The 23,637-nt window shown below is 40.0% G+C and overlaps 1 protein-coding gene across 2 annotated transcripts in view; it reads right to left on the bottom strand.

Annotated features, from left to right (window-relative positions):
• The window catches only part of NRXN3 (neurexin 3), a 1,638,519-nt gene that overhangs the window by 1,211,845 nt on the left and 403,037 nt on the right, over nt 1-23,637 (bottom strand). The window contains exons 4-6 of one of the 2 annotated variants that reach the window (XM_011949472.1): nt 19,563-19,864; nt 15,690-15,713; nt 13,636-13,797 (exon numbers count right to left, since the gene is read on the bottom strand). In XM_011949472.1, coding sequence (XP_011804862.1) covers nt 13,636-13,797; nt 15,690-15,713; nt 19,563-19,864 — 488 coding nt within the window. The remainder of the gene's footprint in view (nt 1-13,635; nt 13,798-15,689; nt 15,714-19,562; nt 19,865-23,637) is intronic. The other variant, XM_011949473.1, reaches the window with a different exon arrangement.

A 23,637-nucleotide genomic window follows, 5' to 3' on the forward strand; every position in this document is an offset into this window, starting at 1 on the left:
AATAAAGTACTTCTAACTTAAGCAAGGTAAAACAAGAAAACAATTCCACTAAAGTGCCAAGGATACTAGAGTTCAGAGTCTGACACGCAAATGTAGAGGGTTAAAGAGTAACCATGAGGTGGGAGACATCAGAAGTATGTACCATCCTCCCAAGAAGTTTTTCATTGAAAGTAAGGAATGAGCTAACGTGTAACTGAGCAGGAGACAATATCAAAGAAGTGATTTTGAGTATGTCTCTAGCTGAAGGGATGGAGCAGAGGAGAAGGGGAGATTGAAGATTAAGAAAGGGAATCTTTAAAAGGGCTAAATCTCAAAAGATTCAAAAGAGGGGAAAGTTCATTCTGTAAGATGGCGGGGAAGAAGGTAGCAATGAAAATCTTTGAAGATAAGTCTTAAGGTGGAGAGAGAGAAGTTTAGCAAGCATTACCTGAACAATTTATATTTTCCCTACAGAGTATGAGATAGAACATCTGCTGATATCGGCTGTTGAGGGAAAAGCTGAGGGAGAGGGAAGGAGGAGAATTTTATTTGTTGATAATTGGTGTGCAGTGTTGCTGCCCTAAGCTGCATCTTCACTGATTTGCGAAGCGAAAAATGTGTCCTTGTATCTCTCTTGAAATCTATGCAGAAACTATTTGTGGCACACTCTCTACATGAGGAACAGAACACAAGGTTACAAAAGCACCATAACACTAATGGAATAGTCATTTCTGCATTTGCAAAACAATTTTTGAAAACATAAGCTAATTAATTAGCTCAATGATTGCTTTATCCCTGTAGGTATATGTGTACAAGGACCAGTGTTTTTTTTAATCTCCTTTGAGGCATTCAAAGACACAAGAGATTTTGTCTCAGTAGGAATGTTGTGGTAGATTACATTTGCTGTAAATAAGTGACATTTTTAGAAAGCAATGAGTTCCACTGAATTTATCTTGACGAGCAAAAAAAAAAAAAAAAAAAGCAAAGCTAAATAAGTGATTCCCAAAATCAGACTGAAAATTCGTAAGAAGTCTAAATAGTAGCTGCTCCTCATTTGGGTGTTTTGAAGGCATTAAAGGCGAATAGCTCCAACTTCATGGAAAATATTAGGCTAGAACAAAAAGAAAAGATGTGCTGCCCATCTCAAGATGAAACTATTGCACTGCTTGACATTTATACCAAGAGCAGCAACTTCCCTCTCGGGTTCCATAATGAAAATCATTCCTCCATTAGCAGGTTGAGCAATATCAATTTACCCAAAGTGGGAAATCAAGCAAAAACTGCCTTCCTCTCAGAACAATCAATGGCAAGGTGAAAGAAATAGGTAATTGTATCTACTCTCCCAACAGAACATTTTTGCCTGATTAAATGACCTTTCCTATGAAGTAGAGCCTCTAAGTGGTAGTGAGAGATAACTCCTTACAGTAAGTTTAAACACAGAATCACCAACCTTTTCCAGAGGAGCTTCCTTTTCTTCATCACTAACTCCTATGACTGAGTTGGTGGAAAGGGCAGCAAAATCAGGATGGTGACAGTATTTACATCTCAACTCCAACACTTAGAATGTTGTAAATGGGAAAGACAGTCACTCTCTTTAAATTCAAGTTAGTAACAATCATATAATCCAACCTATAAGTTTTTTGGGAGAAATAAATTGGGGAATAAGTAGGGAATAAGTTTGAAGTACATAGCACCATGTAGACACACACTTCACATGTGTTCACATTAAGTGTTCAATAATTGCTAGTCTTTATTGTTGCTGCTATGATTATAATTGCTGTGGTTGTAATGGTTTTCGAGATGATCAAGTAAAGGACTGAGTAAAGATAAATTATTGTAAGTGAGTAATAGGTTATGATAGTGGCTGGGAACCTCAACTCCTACCACAAGGGCAGCACAGTAAATGTCTGTGGGACATGTAAAGCCAACTGATTTACAGATTAATGAGGAAAGTCTTTCACACGATGAACCTGAGCTAATCAATTAGCCTTATTCTTTCTTTGCAGATAGGTCATTCATCATAGAACTATAGATCTATCAGAAAAGAACTGATGAAATCAAAACCACTCATATGATTCCAGAATCCCCTCGATAACCTCAGCAAAATGGTTGCCCAGTCTCTACTTGGATGCCTTGAGTGTTAGAGAACTCATTACTTTGAAGGCAGTTTTTGACAGCTCTCACTGAAAGTTCTTCCTTATGTTAAGTACCCAGCTTCCACTCACTAGACTGAGTTTCTCTTTTTAAGGATATATGGGCCACATTTTACCCCACTTCCATAGGACAGTCCTTCATGTATGAAGACAACTCTCAAACCTTGGGCACAGGCATCTTCACTTTTCAGGTTAAATGACCCTGGTACTATCAGTTAAGCCTTCTTACATTAGGAACTTGAATGCCTTAGTTTTTTTTTTTTTTTTAGAGCTCAGCTCTAAAGATGTTCTAATCTATCAATTAGTTATCATGTTAAAGGCTCATGCCTGTAATCTCAGCACTTTGGGAGGCTGAGGTGGGTGGAACGCTTGAAGGAGTTTGAGACGAGCCAGGCCAACACGGCAAAACCCCTTCTCTTCTAAAAATACAAAAATTAGCTGGGTATGGTGGCACATGCCTGTAATCACAGCTACTTCGGAGACTGAGGCATGAGAATCACTTGAATCTGGGAGGTGGAGGTTGCAGTGAGCCGAGATAGCACTACTGCAGTCCAGCCTGGGTGACAGAACAAGACACTGTCTCAAAAAAAAAAAAAAAAAAAAACTTATTTTCCCTTTCCAGTAATTATACTAGCACACAGTGACCACAATGGTAATAATAATTATAAATAAAATTTTCTGAACATTTTCTACATGCCAGCTATTTGACATGCATGATCTCAATACAACAACCCTATCAAGTAGGTATAATTATTGTTCCCATTTAATAAGTAACAGAAGGTTAGGTATGTTACCCAGCATCATACAGCTACTGAGAGTAGAGTTACGCTTTGCAGCCAGACACTCTAACTCCAGAGCCTGCTTTCTTAACCAATAAATTACACTGCAGAACTGTTACCTCCTTTGTTGTATAGGTCAGACCTCTATTAATTCAACCTCAGATAACACAGATGCACAATTTCTATCATTTTCCGTCCCCATCATCCACAAAGTTAACAAGCCATGTTCTCTTATGTCTTTTCAAGTCCTTAATATAAATGTAAGACAGAGCTTTGTGCCATCTTACAAAAACTTTCATATAGACCAAAAAATTCCACTTAATCAGGGCCCGTTGGTATTTTAATAGCTTGATAGCTCTTGCATCCAACCCTATTGCTCCATCTTATTAATGAGAATATCACAAAATGTGTCTTCAAAAACTTTGCTGCTATTTAACTAGATGAGGTCCATAGTACTTTTACGAATCATCAGTAATACTACTAAATGAATATATGAATTTGGTTGATAAGATATAGCTTTTTCTTAGTGCTCTTAATTAGTGATGGCAGTTTTATTGATCACTCTTTTCTCTGCTGTGGGCTCATATATTCTGTTAATATTGCACTCCAAAATCCTACCCAGATTTCAGTTCAACTCATAAGTTCATTGTTTGCATTATCCACATTTTTCAATTGTCTAGTCTTTAGGAACCTTCTCTATTCACTAGCATTCCTCAAAAACCACCAACTAGGTTTCAAAAATTGTATTTACAAATTCTCTCTGTGTCCTGGGATAGCATTCATCTGAGGCAGGAAATTTGAGTTAATAAAGAGCAAATTATCTGATTTCTAAGATGCTCCAGTATTACATTTCCTACTTTTGTCTCTCTTTCCTTGTCCAAGGACCTATCTTTTGTCAGCAAAAAACAGGAGTAAAATAGGAACATGAGGAATTCTGCTACATCACCTAGGGCTTCCTGCTGCAAATGATAGAAAACAGAGCCGCAACTGGTTTAGGCAACAGAGGTACTTTATTCAATCACGAGTGGAAATTAAGTGGTAGTCTAATTTGAAAAATGTTTAACCTAGGGCCTTCAAAAATGTCGCTAAGGCCTAGTTTCTTCCATGTTTTCGCTCTGATTTTCTCCATCCTGGCTTTGTGTTTGGTCTCTGTAGTGGCAAGATAGTGGCCAGAAGCTTAGTTTAACACCACTCCAAGTTCTAGCCCAAAACAGGAGAGAACTGTTTCCCTACAACATATAGACAAAAGTCCTGAGCCTGTATGTTATGGATTCAAATTGGTTTAGGAGCTCACCTATGAAGAAAGCAACCATGACCAGGTGAATAGGAGTCCCTAATTGATTTAGGGATCACATGCTCACTAATGGAGCTGGGAGCGGAGCAGGTGCCACTGAATCATTGGATTGAGTATGAAGGGAATAAAAATCAAGAAACACGTATCAGATGAAGGCAGAATGAATACCCAGTTGCCAAATATATATATTTTAATCTACTTCTCCATCAACAACCCATCAACTACATGCAGCAAATCCTTCTTTAATAATTTTATTGTGGCACTAATTGAAGAACTACTCTCTGTCATAGCACTGAAACACCAAAGATCTTTGAGACCTCCATGCTCCTCATTCTTCCTTAGGCCCATACGACTTTTTTACAGCCACCCTTGGCTAAATGTTCACACCTGGTTCCTACTGAAATAAGCTTCAAATGTATCCCTGTCCCCAGTAGCTCAGGGTTTTGCTCCTTCTTCCTCTGTGCCTCTGTATATTATGAGTCCAAATCGCATTAGAAGCCCACCTATAAAGAAAACAACCATGGCCAGGGGAATGGGAATTGACTCATATTGCCAATCTCTCTCTTTCTTTCTCTCTTTCCTGCCCACAGAAATTCCTCGTAATCCAGAAAGTAATCTCTTTTCCAGAAGATTCAATCTATCCTCTTTACAAAAATTTCATTCTGAAATTGAGTCACCCGACATTGCCAATATTTGACTTTATTTTTTTTTTATCCTCACACACAAAAAAATTACAGTTTTGTTTTCTGAAACAGAGTCTTGCTCTGTTGCCCAGACTGGAGTGCAATGGCACCATCTTGGCTCACTGCAGCCTCAACCTCCCAGGCCCAAGTGATCCTCCCACCTCCCTCCAAAATACCTGGGACCACAGGCAAGTGCCACCATGTCCAGCTAATTTTCTTAATGTTTTTTGTAGACATACAGTCTCCTTAAGTTTACCAGGCTGGTCTCCAACTCCTGGACTCAAGCAATCGCCCCACCTCAGCCTCCTAAAGTGCTAAAGTTATGGGCATGAACTACCACGCCCAGCCAAAAATGGCCATTTTTTTTTTTATGGTCAACCCATAAAAAAGCTCTATAATTTACTAGAGCTGCCATAACAAAATACCACAGACTGGGTGACTTAAACTACCAAAACTTATTTTCTCACACTCCAGGAGGCTGGAAGTCCAAGTTCAAGGTGTCAGCAAGGTTGGTTTCTTTTGAAGCCTCTGTCCTTAGCTTGTAGATGGCTATCTTCTCCCTCTGTCTTCACATGGTCTTTCCTCTGTATCTCCATGTCCTTATCACTTCTTGTAAGGACACCAATCATATTGGTTGAGGGCCTATCCATATGACCTCATTTTATCTCAGTTACTTCTTAAAAGGCCCTATCTTCAAAAATAGTCACAAACTAAAGGTTAGAACTTCAACATATGAATTTGCAGGGGACATCACTGAGCCCATGACAAGCCAATAGATAGCTCCTGAGATGCAGTAATTGCTTTTTCTTTTCTTCTTCTGCCACGTTCCTCCATTTCCTCTGATTTGCAACTTCATTTCTTTCCACCCTGCTCAACTCCTATTTCTCTGGTCAGATTTTTGTATTGATTCTCCCATTCTGTCAAAACGCTCTTATCTCCAAACCCATAGAGTGCTTTTCTGTACATCTTCTTTAATGGAATAAAACTTACCTTCCTACCCAAAATCTAATGAACAATAATTTGTGTTTCTATGCGACATTTACAAGAAGGTCTCTACAGTAGTGTGCATTTGGATTAGCAGGGATTACTATCCTCATTTTACAGATCAAGACAAGGATATCCAGAGAAGTTGTATAATTTTCTAATTAACATTAGAACTGAACCTGGTAGCAGGCCTTTTTAATTAAACTACATTGGACTCTCCTAACTTCTGCAGGTTTTTAACTGCAGAAATGGTGAAGAGCAGTAAGTGGTTCTTTGGCCTGAACTAACTGATTTTGTTTCAATTAATAACATAAATAACAACTTCATTAACATTTGTATAGTATTTTGTATTTTATAAAACACCTCCATTATCTAATCCCATTTGCTCCCTACGTAAAAATACATGAAATCAGCATTAGTCTCTCCCTTTATAGATGAAGAAACCAAGGCTCAGAGCAGTCGAGTGGCTTGCTAAAAGCCATGCAACTGGCAAGGAATGAGTCTAGGCAAGACTCATACCCTGGGCTTGAGCTTTTGAAGCCCACCCTCTTCTCTTGTCTCATGTTGATTCTAAAAGCCTCGTTTGGGCTTTACTAGCCCTACGCTGCACAGTAGTCTTCATGATAGAAAGAAGGAATATTTAGGCCCAATGCTATGACCTGAATTCACCTGCTTATGGACAGAGACATTTATCACCACCTGAGCAATCAGGAAGGATACCAAAACAACAGCTTGGGAAACAAACGAATTAAAGAAAAACGGAACAGAGAAGGGGAGGAGGAAGGACAATGAGTAAGGAAGCAAGAGGACAACTCAAAAGAAAATCCAGAGAAGAAATTAAGTGATAGCATGACAGATAGCAACAAGAGACAGCAAGCAAGACAGGGTAAAATAAAATGAGTATTTTTTTAAAGAAGAAAAAAAGCAACAACAAACACATTATCCCAAAGCCCGCAGGTGCCAGCAATTCAAATAAACGTATAGCAATTAACAGAATTAACACAGCCTTAAATAGCTTGGCTCACCAGATGTGGACGCCTATCAGGGTTCTATAAAATGTAAAGTTATTACAGATTAAGCCATTAATCATCTGTTCAGAGACTATCTCTGGCTGCAAAACTCCATTCGGTTTTAAATGGCTAATAATCACAAAGGGATGTGGAATGTAATGTGCACAATGATGTTCTATCCAATCCTTTTTCCTTTAAATATGTGTTCTATTCTCCCAATTCTCCCGCTTTTCCTTCCTCCCCATTAGAGATGCCATGAGAAGAGAGAGATGAGAGAGTCCAGTCTGTCCCAGAGGTCTCAGTGGCACTTACGCTTCTCCACATGGGCAAATGGAGGAGTGTCAGATTGAGGAGAAAGGAGGATGGTGTGGAAAGAACCAAATCAAACTACACAGAAGGTCCAACACGTGGGAGGATACTGTGATGGGCTTGAATAGCCTAATGGGGACCCTACTCATGTAACTCAGTCTTGGTTTGGCCTTCCTGTATTTCATTTGTCATTGAACAGCTCAGTAATGCCAAGGACAGAGGAAAAGAGAAATGCATGTCCTCTCAGGGAGGGTCTTTCGAAACTGAAATTGGAGTCAGAAGGTAGCAGTTTTCTGTAGAAATTTTAAAATTCAAAGAGGCAGGCTCCAATCCAATGCTGAAGCTCAAGGACCACCTTTTCTTTTTTTTTTTTTTTTTTTTTGAGATGGAGTCTTGCTCTGTCACCCAGGCTGGAGGGCAGTGGTACAATCTCAGCTCACTGCAAGCTGCACTTCCTGGGTTCGCTATTCTCCCGCCTCAGCCTCCCTAGTAGCTGGGACTACAGGCACCCGCCACCATGCCCAGCTAATTTTGTTTTTGTGTTTTTAGTAGAGATGGGGTTTCACCGTGTCAGCCAGGATGGTATCAATCTCCTGACCTCGTGATCTGCCCGCCTCGGCCTCCCAAAGTGCTGGGATTACAGGCATGAGCCACCGCACCCAGCCGAGGGACCACCTTTTCTATCCCAGATCTTCAACTTCCTAGGACAAAAATATACATCAGGGGAAAGTGGTAGATGAATTAACATTACTCCTCAAAGAATGAAGGCCTGATGGGTAAGATGCCAATCTGACTATGTTCTGCTGCTTAAGGTCCTTCAATGGCTCCCCCATTACCTAAAGAACAAAGTCCAAGGGTATAGCATGAAATGAAGACCTCTATGACATGGTCCCTACCTCACCGCAGCTACCAGTCCAAAGCTCCCAGTCTTATAATTTGGGCCTTGAAATTAGCAAGCTGTTTGCATGTTCCTCACCCAGACACCAGGACATGGCTCTACCTCCATGCCTTTCTCACCCTGCCCCTCATCCTGGAGCACCTCTTTCCCCATGCTTCCATGCTCCCTTCTACTTGGCATCAAGCACCTCACCTTGGGATGCTCCCTGAACCCAGGATGTATTAGGTCCTTCTCCTCAGCAGCTGCATTGTAACTAAGAATGTCTCATGTTGTGCATTAACTGCTATTTGTTGCAATTATGTGTGTGTCTGCCTCTCTCCACTAATGTGAGTTCTTCTAAAGCAGGAACCATGTTTGATTCATATTTATATTTTAGCACAGCCCTTGGCATATTATAGGTTTGGAGGATATATTGTTTGCTATGCACTGAATGTTTGTGTTCTCCAAAGTTCATATGTTGAAATCCTAACCCACAATGTGACAGTTTTAGGAAGTGGGGCCTCCAGAAGGTAGTCATGAAAGTCATGAAGGTCCCTCATGAGTGGGTTTGGTGCCCTTATAAAAGGGACCCTAAAGAACTCTTATCCTCTTTCTTTCCATGTGAGAACACAATAAGGAAACAGCAGTTTGCAAACTAGAAGAGGGCCCTCACCAGAACCTGACCAGGCTGGCATTCTGTTCTTGGACTTTCAGCCTCCAGAACAGTGAGAAATAAATTTCTGTTGTTTATAAGCCACTCAGCCTATGACACTTTTTAATAGCAGTCTGGACTTATACATTGTTCATCTAAACTCCACCAGATTTCAGAGCTCCATTCATTTATTTATTTATTCCAGCCATACTTAGTGAGTGCATTTTTTTTAATGTCAAGGTCCATTCTAGGTGCTGGGGAAACATTTATAAGCAAATAAGACCTCTGTTCTCATGGAATTCACATTTTAATAAAGGAAAACATAGTGTCAAATAAATGGCCAAAGGCAAAAAACAAAGTAATCATTGAGGGCAGGCAGGATGAGTTATCCCTATTTTTGCATTACGAGAGAATTTATGTAGGGCAAACCTCAGAATAATGGGGGTTTTTTTCCTGACAATGATTTGCTAATATGAGAAATACAGAGATTCCATGTGCTAATGGATATTCACTTACACTTATATTTCTATTTATAAACTATTTTATACAATGCAATATATAATCCTTAATAATTATTATAAGCAAAAACATTGTATTTTGTAATGCTGTATGGTTTCACTTTTATGTACATCATTTCATTTTTTTTCTTAAGAATGCGAAAGAAGTTTTATTATCTCCTTGTTATGGGTTAGAAAACTGAGACTGGAGTAAGATCAGTGACCTTATTATATAGCCAGTGATAAAGCTAACATTCCTAAGCAGATTTTCTGATTTGAAGCCCAGTATTCTTTTCATTATACTTTGATGCCTCCCTCACAGCCTTTTCTCTCCCATTTTTCATAGAGGAACTTCCAATCATTCCTCTTAGCCTTGCTGAGGCTTTTAAAATAATCTTTTTCTCATATCTGATAGCTCAGGAGGAGGGAGAGAAGATTCTTGAAAGATTCACCCACTGCCATGTCAAGATGTTCTTTAATCATCCCAGGTAAGTCAAGTGGTCAATAGTACCTAAGAGCATTCATTTAGGAAAGGTATTCATTAATGAACAATCATGTGATTTCACTCAGCAAATATTGACTGAGAGCCACCAAGTGCCAAGAACTATTCTAGGAGCTGGGGACACAATAAGAACAAACATGAGACAGACACACTAAAACATGAAGAGGAACTGACTTCGTGATATTTAAGTGGACACAAATCTTATATTGATAACCAACATGTGTAGAGAACTATCATAGTTTGACGACAACGTGGACGCTTTATTGTGGCTTTTACATGGGTATGAGGTTAGGAAGTACACACACGAGTAATATCCAGTCCCTTTGGCACAATCGTGGAGCCAGAACTTAGTTTTTAGGTGTGAAATAACTACAGTTCCAACGACAAAACCTGTTTTGTGCCACACACAAAGAAATATTGATGGGGCCGGGCGCGGTGGCTCAAGCCTGTAATCCCAGCACTTTGGGAGGCCGAGACAGGCGGATCACGAGGTCAGGAGATCGAGACCATCCTGGCTAACACGGTGAAACCCCGTCTCTACTAAAAATACAAAAACTAGCCGGGCGAGGTGGCGGGCGCCTGTAGTCCCAGCTACTCCGGAGGCTGAGGCAGGAGAATGGCGTGAACCCGGGAGGCGGAGCTTGCAGTGAGCTGAGATCCGGCCACTGCACTCCAGTCCGGGCGACAGAGCGAGACTCTGCCTCAAAAAATAAAAAAATAAAAAAATAAAAAAAAGAAATATTGATGATCTGGAGCAGAAATTGCATAGGCCCTTCTCCATGTCCCTAATTTGAAGAAAATTACACATAATATCACTTAGTTTCATTTAGGACAACTTAAAGCCACAAATGGCGAGAGAAGTTTTTTTAAGGCAGCAAGAGGAAAAGGAAGGGGAAGAAGGGAGTGTGAAATAATTAGAGACTGTTCTATGGTTTAAGTGGGCGAGTGGGGTTTAACAGGTAGCTGAATCTTAACATAGCTGGAAGCCTTTGATGTTAACTGATTTATCAAAAACAAATACCAAGAACAAGAGAAGTATCTCCATAGACTTACCCACAGAAAAGTGAAGGGTAATTATTAAATGCAAAGAAATAACATATTAGCACTACGTTAGACTCAAAGTGATCTGTTCAAGGTACTCAGACAAATAAGAAGACTTCCGAGTGCCTTAGAAAGACTATCACGCTGTACAGGGAAAACAGATGGGGCAGGAGTTATCAAGTTCTAGCTTTGCCTATCATTTCTGTTAGTGTTTCGAACTTTCCTTTTTCTAACTTGGTCTGAATTTAAATGCATATTTGTGCTGCTAGCTAAGATAAGGATATATTGTTATTACTGATTATAGTTATTTCTATTATCGACACTGTTTTTCAGAACTGCCTTTAACTTTTAAGCTATTCAGTAATACTTCTGACAGACTTTTGAAGCTTTCTGCTCTCTGGACAGCAAAAATGTGTGTATGTGTGTGTGTGTGTGTGGTGTGGTGTGTGTCTGTCTGTGTGTGTTTGTGTGTGTCTGTGTATGTGTGTATGTATGTATTTTATTTTCTTTAGTTTCCACATGGATAAAGTCATCAGAAACATCTTTGTGTTTTTATGAGACTTGTTTCAAAATGTTCCTTCCTGATTAATAGATAGAAGATTCGTGGTTGGGAAATTGCTCCTTTGTCTCTAAGTATATAATACAGAGGTAGCTCAATACAATTGTGTATAGGAGAAAATTAATCCTAAAGGCCAGACCTAAATCCTGTCCTGGAGAAACTTCATGCTCAGGACTGTTGCACTACAAAACTGAATGAGCGCTCCACAGCAACCAATGCCTCATTCATTCCTGAGCCATGTCCTTGGTAACAAGAATGTTGCAGCCTTTTTCTGATGAGAATGCAGTTCCAATGTAGTGTGATTTAACAGTGTTTAAGAGTCTTTCAGGGTTCATTAGACAGTGCATAGTCTATACCTTTATTCTATTCAAATAGGAGTAAATCCCAGGGAGGAAGGGCTCTATGCCTACCATAATTCCATCAGAAATGACGATGAAATCTCTGAAGCCAACAGAAGCTTAAGTAACATCCTACAGAGAGATAATAGCACTCTTTGGGTGCTCCTCTTATTTCGTTCTACAGGCTGAGAACAATACAAAGCTATAATTGGATTTTCCTTCCTTTATTGTCTCTCTTTTCTACCCCTTCCTCTCAATTCGCACATGATTTTTTACAACAAGGCCTGCCTCAAATGTCACTCCTTCTCTAAATCTGACTTCCACCTAAAATTTATGTTTCCTCTACTCAATTACAGCATTTAGTCTATGGCACTGAACACATGCTCTCCTATGCTATACTTATTCACTCACTGATCTCATCTCCCTTCCTACAAGACAAAGCCTTGGAGCATGGAGTTCATGGCTTAAAAAGAGCCACCAAGTTTAGTTACAGCACAAAAAAAAGGTATCCAATGATTATTAGATAAATGGACAAACAAATTCTTATTATGCATCTACTATGTGCCATGCCTAACAGACACAATTTCTGCCTGGACAAGGCTCACAGGGCAGTGGCATGAATGAATGCATGGACAGTGCCATCTCATATACAAATGATGCTCAATAAATTTCAAATAACCATAATAAAAATAAAACATGCCCTGAGAGGAGACTCATAAGATGTCACAAGGGATTGTTATCTACAAGAAGGAACACTGTTTGCTTCTCAAGAAATGTCCCCAGGGAGATGGTATAGATAACTTAGGCAATCAAGCTTAGCTTAAACAAAATGTGCAGTGCACTGCTTTGATGCCACAGTGTTCTGAAAGAGCTCTACCAAATTAAATCTGATTCTTTTTGCCTCAACAATTGACCTTAGAGGTTGCACTTACGCTTGGCTGAAGCTCCTTTTGCTCTCAGACAGAGGTCTCAACACACCAGCTACAATGGTAATAAACGAGTAATGGCGAAGTCCCACTGTTTTTTCATAGCTACTAGCTCCCAGGGAAGAAGAAGAAGAAAAGGAAAAACCAGTCTTCTGAGCCTTAATGTTACATTATAAGAATTTTCTTTCATCTCAAATAATGAGACCCTTGGGAACACCAGGCTTAGTGAAGGTAAAATAATACATATGTTATATTCTAGACAGGGCACACAACAACAAATTGAGCCACTTTTAGCTAGAGCTTTCCTATTTGCCAGGTCAAAATCACAAAAATCAAACTTTACACTCATCTAGTTCCTTGTGATTTCAATGGCCTTTCACCTGTGTGATTGCATTTAATTTATAAGCACAGCCATCTCTGGGCTAAGAGCCTCAATTTGTTAGATGAGGAAACAGAACCACAGGGTATTTGATATGGTTGGCTGTGTCCCCACCCAAATTTCATCTTGAATTGTAGCTCCCACAATTCCCACATGTTGTGGGAGGGAGCCAGTGGGAGGAAGCCAGTGGGAGGTAATTGAATCATGGGGTTGGGTCTTTCCCATGCTGTTCTCATGATAGTGAATAAGTCTCATAAGATCTGATGGCTTTATAAAGAGGAGTTCCTCTGCACAAGTTTTTCTTCCCTGCCACCATGCAAGATGTGACTTGCTCCTCCTTGCTTTCTGCCATGATTGTGAGGTCTCCCCAGATATGTGGAACTCGGAATCAATTAAACCTCTTTTCTTAATAAATTACCCAGTCTTGGGTATGTCTTTATCAGCAGCATGAAAACGGACTAATACAGTACTAAATTGACAAACCCAAGGTCATGCAACCAGCTTAAGCGGGAACGAAAATGTAGGATACCTACTTCCAAGTCCAAGGTTGTTTGTGCTGCAATCTATCACTTCATAGATTTGAGGACAGATCCGGTCATTGATTTAGACATGTCATTTGTTCATAAAATGAAACAATCACATGGTGCATTAAATAGAGTTGGGTGAACTTTACCTCTTTAAGGCAGCCCATGAAGTTGTTGCTGACAGGGGAGCCAGGCAAGTCAGCAGTACTTGGGCTTCCTCCCACGTAGAAGAAGTCATCCGAGCCCAGCATGGTATAGTCCTCTTGAGTGTAGCCCGTCGTGGTAAGAATGCCATCCACAGAGATTGTCACCTGGTGGAGGGACATAGGGACAAAAAAAATCCCAACAATGACCTTACGATCCTAACATAAGCCAGTGGCTTCCCCTACTTGTGGCATCACTTTCATTAAGATTTTCATGAGGTATACTTTCTAATTTGATTTGATTTTGGTATGTGCAGCCAAGTTCCATTTTCTGGTCTGCCTCCCTGGGTCTCAAGCCTTCAGTATTTCCCTGCAGACTCATGGAAGACTTTGTTAGAATTTCCAAGCCAGGCACCTTGTTCTACCCATTGCAATCTTTACACAGTCAGGCTAGAAAATGGAACCATCCTCAGACGATATCACTTGTCTCAGTTCATTGCTAAAATGATTGCTTATTTGTTACATGATTGTTATTCATGGTGGTAGTGAAAAACAGCAAAGAAGACATTTGATGATGAAGTTGGTTAGGGGTTGGTCTTTGGTTGTTGATGGTTTTATTTTTCCTTTTTTCTTTTCTTTTCTTTTTTCTTTTCTTTTATCTTTATTGTTATTAATATATTTATTTTGGCTCACACCACACTGACAAACATGCATTCAGGGAGGGAAGGAGAAGGGTCTTGATTCTGATATAGTCATGGATGATACATGCCATGGACTGCCCCAGGACACCAACCCCTACCCTCCCCTGGCTCCCATCACCACCTCCAAGGGAAGAAATGACCCAAACCAAAAAGGCAACTCTAACAACAACAACAAAAGGAAAGATGAGAAATAATAACCAAAACAATAAAAAAAATAATGCCCACAGAAAAGAAATAGCACCCTTTTACCCAACATCCATGAAAGGAGCAGAGGGCAAAGAGAAGATGGGGCCTCAAAGCATGCACACACCATACACCGATACACCCATGCAGAAATCATCTGGAACCAAGAGAGAAGGCGGAAGTAAAACAAAACTGGGAAAGGGTGGGGAGAAATTAGCGAAAGAATAAAAATCCACTTCACACTTACATGCATTGAACAAACTGAAGAACAAGATGGAAGTGAAAAAAAAAAGCATTCAAAACTAAAAGGTAGTCTTTTCTCTGCCTGCCACCTCCCTTACTAAATAAAAGAAAAGAAAAGAAAAGAAAAAGTCCAAACCCAACCCCAAAATATATGAAACATGAAAGGAGAATGAAGAGTGGGGAAAAATAAAAGAGAAGAAAGTGAAATTGGGTTGATGGTTGGTAAGTTGTTAGTAATGAGGAGGAAAATGAGGAAACAAATTCTGATGCAGGTAGGAAAACTCACGAGACAGGAACATGCCATGCAGAGTTTGTATGGAGAACATAATTGGTGGATATCCTTTTGGCCACGGTAGGGGAGTAAGGTAAAAGAAGGGTAAGAAAGAGTCTAGGAAGTTGAGTACTTTCCTCCCCAGATCACCTGTGGCAGCTGTGGCCACATAAAAGGGAAAGAGAAAAGGGACTAAGGAGTGGGAAAGGAGGAAAAAAAGAAAAGGGGAAGAGTAAGAGGGAGAGGAAGGCACAGAAAGCAGAAAGTTCTCACTATAAATCTCTGTTGTCTCTAGTATGTAACTTGAAAGTTGTAAAATAAGAAAACAAAACAAAACAAATTTAGCCAAACGGAGATACTTAAAAAAAAAAAAAAAAAAAAAAGCATTTTTTGGGGGAAAAAAACTGAAAACTAGAGAAAAGGAAGCCTTCCCCACAAAATTCAAGCAAATATCATTTTTAGGACAAGGGCATCCCCTTCCATTTTTTTTTTTTTTAAGAGAAAGAAAGGCTTGCATTTAATTCAACAAAAATCTTAAAAGAAGAAATGAGTCTAAAGAGGATAAAAGGTGGGGGTTGGAGAGGAAAACGGGGGCAACACACGGCAAACCCAAAAAAAGAGACAATAAGAATGATATCTACCAGACAATGTAGTTTGTTTACCATAGCGTGTCCGATGCCTGAGTGCTTTGCGGAGAAGGGGGAAGAAAGGAAATTAAAAATTGTGAACAGAACGATTGTTAATTAAAAAAACTAAAAACAAAGATGAGTCGTTAGGGTGTTAGTACATTAGTCGGTTAGTAAAATGACACATTGCATGAATGATCTTGTGTTAGTTTCTCAAAAAAAAGGCACCCGACACAGAAAAAGAGAGTGGGGGGAAGACAATGAGACCAGGACTCTATGGAAAACCATGCCACCTGGGGCACAGCCAGAAAAGGAGCTGCAGTCTACATGCCATTGCAGCTCCCTGCTTCTTCCAAATCTCTCTCAGACCAGACCTCACCCGCTACAATTAGCACCATACTTACTTCCCAAGGACTCTTCTGAATGGACACCACCCACTCCCTTCCCACCCTCTAACACAAACCCGTTCCACCTCTTCTGAAAGGAAAGACCCCCAACAGGTACCATTCCACATGTAGATAAATAGATACAAAGAACTGAAATACAAATATTTTGCGGTTTATTTTTTTCACATCTGACTATGACTACAAGGTAGATAAATGATCATGACTTCCTCCCAAAACGGAAAAAACTTAAACCATTTACAGATCAAACCTAGCATAGAAAGTCTGTCTTATGTAGTATACTGTAGGTTTCCATAGATAATTAAACATCTACGACCTACTTGATTTTTGTGGATATGTGCAACCAGAGAGGAACATTTTTCTTTCAGTTTAGAATTAATAGAATGCATCAAAAAAGTTAGAATCTTCTTTATTACTCAATAAGGTCATCAATTTGTTTACTTTGCCAGAATGCTTTGGAATCTCTTTCCCCCAATTCCTCTTGAACAATGCTTTTCAAGCTTTTATGTAATTTATTGTATGGATAGGAGGGAAGACTGGCAGGTTAAACATGATTAGAAAAGTCCTCTGGAAGACTGGAAGACTGGTAACCTCAGTTTTGTGTTTGTGGTTTAACAAAAGTTAACACGTAGAGGTAAAGCCATGAAAGTTATAGCCATGACCTTGGAGTTAGGCAAGGTCAAGGACCAATTACCACCCCCTACCACATACAAACACACAAATTCCTCACTACCTTGGTCCCTAATCCCAGTTATAGTTTGCAACAGATACAGGTAGTCCACATTCCTTCCTTTAATTGTAAACCATAACAAAATACCTGGCCTTGGTCCTGACCTGGCTTAAAGGCAAAACCATGAATAGATGATCATGAAGGAAGAAATGAGGAGAGTTCTGCTCCATTTGGTAATAAGTACTCCAGGAAACCCCAGGTAAACTTTACTCAGATGAATTTTTGCCATAAAAGCCATTCAATCTTACCGAAAATATGAATGAATAAGGCTGCTATAAGTCAAATGTTTATGGAGCTATTTATAGTTTAATTGAAATAGACAAGAATGTCCCACCATTCAAATGTATCCCAGGGAACTCAAACAGATGTTATAAATATTATTTTAATGGGCAAAATAATAATCTTACATTATTCACATTAAAATAATTGCATTTGCAAAACCAACTTTGCTTTTCAGAGATTTTCCTCTTTCAATAAATTGCATTTGGTTGCAAAATTTAGTCAGAATTTCAATGAGGTTCAATTTTAGGTTCACTTTCTCACAGAAGATTAATACTCCCTCTGTCAAGAAATACCCCCAATACTGTAGGGCCTCTGTACCCCTGTCTAGCACAGAGAATTGCACTTAGCTGCACCCTTGGCACCAAACAGATGCAGTCACCTTTGAAACAGAATGCTCAGCCTGTAGATCATGTGCACGTCACAGTACGTCTATACCCAGACCACAGATGAGCTCATAATCCTTCTGGAACATAAGGTGCTTTGCATATTTAGTCACCACACATGGCTGCAGAAGATTGTAATCACCATTTTGCAAATGGAGACTGTGGTGGAGAAAGGTCAAATGCCTTGCCCAAGGGCACAGAGCAGAGTTGGGCCTTAGAGCAGGAGGGCCAGGGGTGGGAAAAACATCCAGGGTAGTTTTCCTCTAGCTGCTCTGATTAAAACAGCACAAACAATATTTGAATTACAGTTTGGTTTATCCTCTCTCCATTTAAAGGACTTAAGTGGGCCTGATACTATTTTAGAAAAGTGTTTTTAGTAGAAACAAAAGTGAGCCTTTCACACGAGAATTGGAATCATTCCAGAATGGCAAGGAAGGGTGGTGGGAGAGAGTTAGAGAAACAAATTGGTGAGAACCATGACCTGACTGTGCTCTGAAGTACATGAAAAGTCTCTCCTCCACTGATTAATGCCTAAAGGGTGTTATTTTGTACCTGCCAATCAAAACTAGCAAAAGGTTGTATTTCACTTTTAGGTCTAGTCTTTGCAGCTCACATGTAACAAGCCCTTATGTATCAGCAAATGGATATTTGATTTGGGTTCTCTTGAGAGTTGAGACGTTCTCTCCTGGGTAAGTATGGATGGGGAATGATGAAAGAAGATATTAGCAGTAGAGGTCTTTGGCCTTAGAGGAAAAACACAGAACAATATTCAAAAATATCAGATTCATGAATGTCGAGATGACTGGGGACTCTAAGTCTTATGTCGTTTGGCATTTTTACCTGAGATAACTGTAATCTCCCAACAGGATGGCTTCCTTGACATACCTAAGTGTGGAAATGTGTTTCAAATGTATGCCAGCCTATACCATTTGTTTAGCATTAGTAAGGAGTCACACTTTTATCAAACAGAAAACGTAGGCAAACACCTATCATTTCTTATGCTTTCACATTGACATTAGAAGGCATTAGATCAATCATATGGCAGAAGGAAATTTGGTAAGCACTTTTTGATAAGCACTTCAGAAAGTATAGTGTTTTCTGGTTAATAAAGCCTGGATACCATCCAACTGGGTTTAATGACAGATTAGCAAATAGGAAAACCAAGTAACAATGGCAACCTGGAAAAGTCAGCCTCAGCACAGACTTTGATTTTTATAGGAAATGGTTTTCTTTTACTGACGTGGGCTGATGAGGTATTATTATTGTTATCATTATTATTAGTCATGAAATTGAAAACAACTTCACTTGGCTAACTAAGACTTTCTGAGAATGTTGTCACCTGACGGAGGTGCCTGCTTAGAATCGGCAAGCGATGGGACTTCCCAAGCACGGACAGAACCAGGAAAGGCTGCTCCAAAGTTGACTTTTTTATTTGGGTCCTTCCACTTTCCAGGCCTCCCAGTCAACTGAAGAGTCTCGGAGGGAGAGACAGGGGCAATAGAGTAGGACCGCCGCATCAAGGAACAGAGAAACAGAGGAATTCAGAAAGATCCCGGCTAATTAATTCCAAAGCTAGAGATTAACGTAAAAGAAAAAAAAATAGTTGGGAAAGAGTAGTAAATTAAAAGAGAAAAAGGAAGACTTTTTCTGGAAGGAATTAAAATTATGGCATCGTGGCAATGGCTAACTTAATTAAAAAGAAAAACATATATTCAAAGAATGAGGAAAATCTACGAAACTGCAGAAACAAAATGCCGTCCCTAATTGAATTTAACAATAATACGATAAGATTCAAATGTAATTAAGAAAATGATAAAAGGAAAGCAGAATAAAAGGAATGAAAGTACTTACAACTTTTATTATCTATACAACTGAGTTTTTTTTTTTTTTTCTTAAATAACAAGCACAGAGGGAGAATTGAAGTATGCGGAGAAACATATTTTAATAATTTTCCATGTAAAATTGTGAAGACTGGGAGAAAGTTAGACTTTAACATCTCTATCCCTGAATCTCCACCCCTCTCCACCTCACACCCATCACCTGCTTCACAAACTTACTACCCAGCCACCCAAAATGAGCCTTCCAGGCATTCTCTCCCCTCAGCCATTACCTGCCGGAGGTTGCGTGTCACTTTGACATCATGCCAGGCGTTGTCATTGAATTTTCCATTCACTGGCTCCACAATGGCCTCAAAGGCCCCGGACCCCAGGTTAATGACCAAGGAGACCGCACCATCCTTCAGAGCCAGGTTGACGTAGTCAGCCGACTTGCCCGTGTGCAGGATGAGGCCGTTACGCTGCCAGGTCTTAAAGGAGAGGGTGATTTCATCACTGCTGCTCTGGATCGGGTTCTGAGACAGGTCGTAGCACAGATACTCTGAGCCTCGGAAAGTGGCCACATTCTCCTCTCGAGCTATAGGAAAAGAGGAAAGCAGTCAACACTTGTCTGGCAAGAGTCAGATCTATGCAAATACCAAAGAGAACACACCGCAGGGGTACTGCCCCTGTTCTTGTGCTAATACCAACACAGCACTCCCTTCCATTCTTCCGCAAGTCGTATATCCAAACACCTGGAAAACTAGCAGCAGGGGTGACTGCAGAGAAACGACGTGTCCACAGGAGGGTAGAAGACAAACAAGATGGTGCAAAAGAGCTTGCTGCCTTTCCTTCACATTTTCTCAAAGAAAAACCTAAAGAGAGGTTTCATGCAAAACGATCAAGTGAGGCTCAAGTTGCTTTTGCTTCAGGAATTGCTTTTAAATGCTTGTAGAAGAGCTGGTTTAGAATGGATAATTAACTGTTCTGACAAAGGACTCTTTAGCTTCAGGTAGCTTTTATTGACCAATAACTAAAAAATCAATTACCCTGAAAGATCTGGCTCTGATTTTCCTCCATCAGTAACTCAGCTAACTTTGGTTTCTATAGTACAGTCCCAAGCCCCGTGGAACATGGCTGGGTTGTTAAGTAGGGGGTTAGACCTGAGCAGGTGATATAGCAGGTGAGAAGAAGGGAAGAGAATACATTTGATATGTTTTGATAAGACAGCAATACCACTGTTAAACTCAAGACTCTCTGCTCTAGGGTATCCTGTTTTAGATGACCCTGGTTGGACTATCCTATGGCCACAGAACTAGGCCTCCACGGGGCCAATATGGCATTCTCTTTTTCCCCACAGAACTATCCTTCCCCACAGAACTAGGGTTCCATGGGGCCAAGATCACATTCTACTGGAGCCCATATTCTCTTTCAAGACAATATTTCATAGACTGGGACCCTGTCATTGCCCACCCAAAAAAACTTAAGCTTGTTTTTCAGGGTTTGTGCAGGCCTCTTCCCTGGATCCATCTTTCTTTTTCCTTCTTTTTCTTTTCTTTTTGAGTCTTGCTCTGTCACCAGGCTGGATTGCAGTGGTGTGATCTCAGCTCACTGCAACATCCGCCTCCTGGGTTCAAGTGATTCTCCTGCCTCAGCCTCCCAAGTAGCTGGGACTACAGGTGTGCAACATCACGCCTGGCTAATTTTTGTATTTTTAGTATAGACAGGGTTTCACCATGTTGACCAGGATGGTCTCGAGCTCTGGACCTTGTGATTTGCCCACCTTGGCCTCCCAAAGTGTTGGGATTATAGGCATGAGCCACCACGCCCAGCCCTGGATCCATCTTTCTAAAGGCAAACCATACATATTGCAAGGTCTGAGGAGCAGCCATGGGGGACTACTTGCAGAAATGTGGATAGGGCTTGTCCATTAGGCTGGGGCAACCACATGCATTCATACCAGACCCTTCATGATATAGGACAAAGCCAAAGATGGGAAGAGAAGGGAGTAGACTGTGGGCTGAGGACTAGGGGTTGGCTGGTTCCCCCTGTGCTGCTATTTCCCAATGCAGAACTCCAAGGAATCCAAAAATTCTAAATTTGAACCTGGCTTTCCAAGTAGTTACAAAGGTATATTTGTCAAGGTAAGAGGGTGAAATATATTTTATTTAACTATTTGTTTTTTCGATTTATAATTTCGACACAGAGTGTTATGAAATTCCATTTGTCTTCTTGCCAGATAGCCTTACTTAGAATGGTCTAACTCATACCAGAGTTGGTCAAAAGCTATCAAACGCACCTCATTACCAAAAGAAAATGGCCACAATAGTTGAGATACACAGTTTCCCTCTAAAGATTGGAGGCTACAAAATAAGGTTGAAAGAATTCTATTTTCCCTGCCGGCACTACAATCCAGGCTTATTAACCAAAGCCAAGTCCGCTTCAACTCAGATCTGTATCAACCATCACAGCCCCAGGTAAACTTCTTAGGCAAAATAAATATTTTCTCATCATAAAGTAAGAGCTGTAAAAAGGAGATGCTTTTATAATGTGAAGAGCCTACTAGCCACTACATATTGTTAAATTAATCTTAGCATTATGAGATTATTAAAACATCAACCTCAGCTTCATACTCCAGGGAATTAAAGAAGAGATCAAGTTTCTCTTGTGTGTTTCAGAGCAGCCCAGTCATATGTGTCTACCTGCATATGTCTGCTTGCACACACACTGGTATAAGCAAAAGAGATCTATTCACCTATAAATGCTCACAGGGTAGCTTGCACATGTATAAGTAATGAGCACATAACGCATGCTGGATTTTAGCAGAAATAGCCCCCCCAAAATAATAAAGCAGAGATTCAATACTGTCTGCATGTTTGAAGTAGATCTATCCGATCCCCTAGTGTTCTGCCTATTGTCATGATCTCTCCCCTCATTTCTGAAGAAACGTCTTTGTTAAAATGCAATTGGATAAGCCCCTGTTCAGGAGACCTGGAGGTGACCCTGATCTAGAGTAGAAGGTGACAAATCAAACAGCGTTATCACAACTAAGCTCTTTTTCTACAGACAGGGATGTCCACAGAACCAACTACTGTGCACATCCTTGGCACCACAACTGGTATATTAATAGGTGTCTTCTATAAACATTTAAGTTATACCTTGTGTGCCCACTGAACTGAGATAAATGAGCAAGGAAAGTAGTGTCTATAAAGAGAAGCTTAAATTAATCATCCAGTACCCTTCAAAGGGGAAGAGTTTGACACAGAACAGCAAGGCACCAGATATTATTTAATGTGCTACATGGTGCTTAATATTTTTTATATAATTAGAGCAAGGAGTCTGTCAAAATAATAAATTTTAGAGCTATAAGGGATTTTAGAGATGGCCTGATTTAATGCCCTTATTTTATTAAGGAAGAAATTGATGACTAGAAATAAGTGAGTCGCCCAAGACAACACAGTTAGTTTGTGGCACTCTGGGCTTGGGGCATGTCTGGGCTTTTCTTAGTCTAAATATTCATTATCTTCCTTTTGCCTATCACTCTGGACATTCTAGATGTTCCTACTTGTCTTGTCAAAGGCCACAAATGATTCCATAGAACTGTGCATTGACTGACAAACCATCCCAAACTTTGAATAAACTGAGCCAGAAACCATTCCTCTCACCTTACATGAATCACTCATTCACCAAAAGAAATGTTTCCCTAGATTTGTATTTAAAGCAAAAACACTTCTTTTATGTGGGAGGCCATAGGGGGAAAAAATGGCATCAGTGTAGAGAAGAGAATATCACCATAAATAAATAAGAACTAAAACCAGTGTGAGGAAGAAAAGGCCTACGCAAATCACATGCATATTTATGCTAATCTCCATGCAAATATACCGATGAAGATTTTATGTGGCCAAGTGCCTTCCTTTGCAAATATTTAACAGAAATTGCTGTAACCATTCACAACCTTCCCAATCTTTTCATCCAACGAAGAATTTTCTCAGTTTACCTCTTCTCTGAGTCAGAGGAGGCTACCAAGATCAGCATTACCCTGTTGGGATATCTCCTCCATTGGTCAACAAACAATAGACAACTGACATCTTCTCCCTAAGTCATATCCTATATAAGCAAATTTATATCATTTTCAAGTGATGGAATAATTTTCCCCTACATGTTATGTTGTAAGAGGCACTAGAAATGCGTAACCCAGTCTTTTTTTTTTTTTGAGATGGAATCTCACTCTGTCACCCAGGCTGGAATGCAGTGGCGCGATCTCTGCTCACTGCAACTTCCGCCTTCCAAAACCCAGTCTTTAAAAGAGCAAATCAAGGGCTATAAAGCAGAAGGAGAAAAAAATGAGGACCTTGAAGAAATCACTGTTTT

Source organism: Colobus angolensis, unplaced genomic scaffold (genome assembly GCF_000951035.1).
Source record: "Colobus angolensis palliatus isolate OR3802 unplaced genomic scaffold, Cang.pa_1.0 Scaffold3, whole genome shotgun sequence".
Classification (NCBI taxonomy): domain Eukaryota; kingdom Metazoa; phylum Chordata; class Mammalia; order Primates; family Cercopithecidae; genus Colobus; species Colobus angolensis.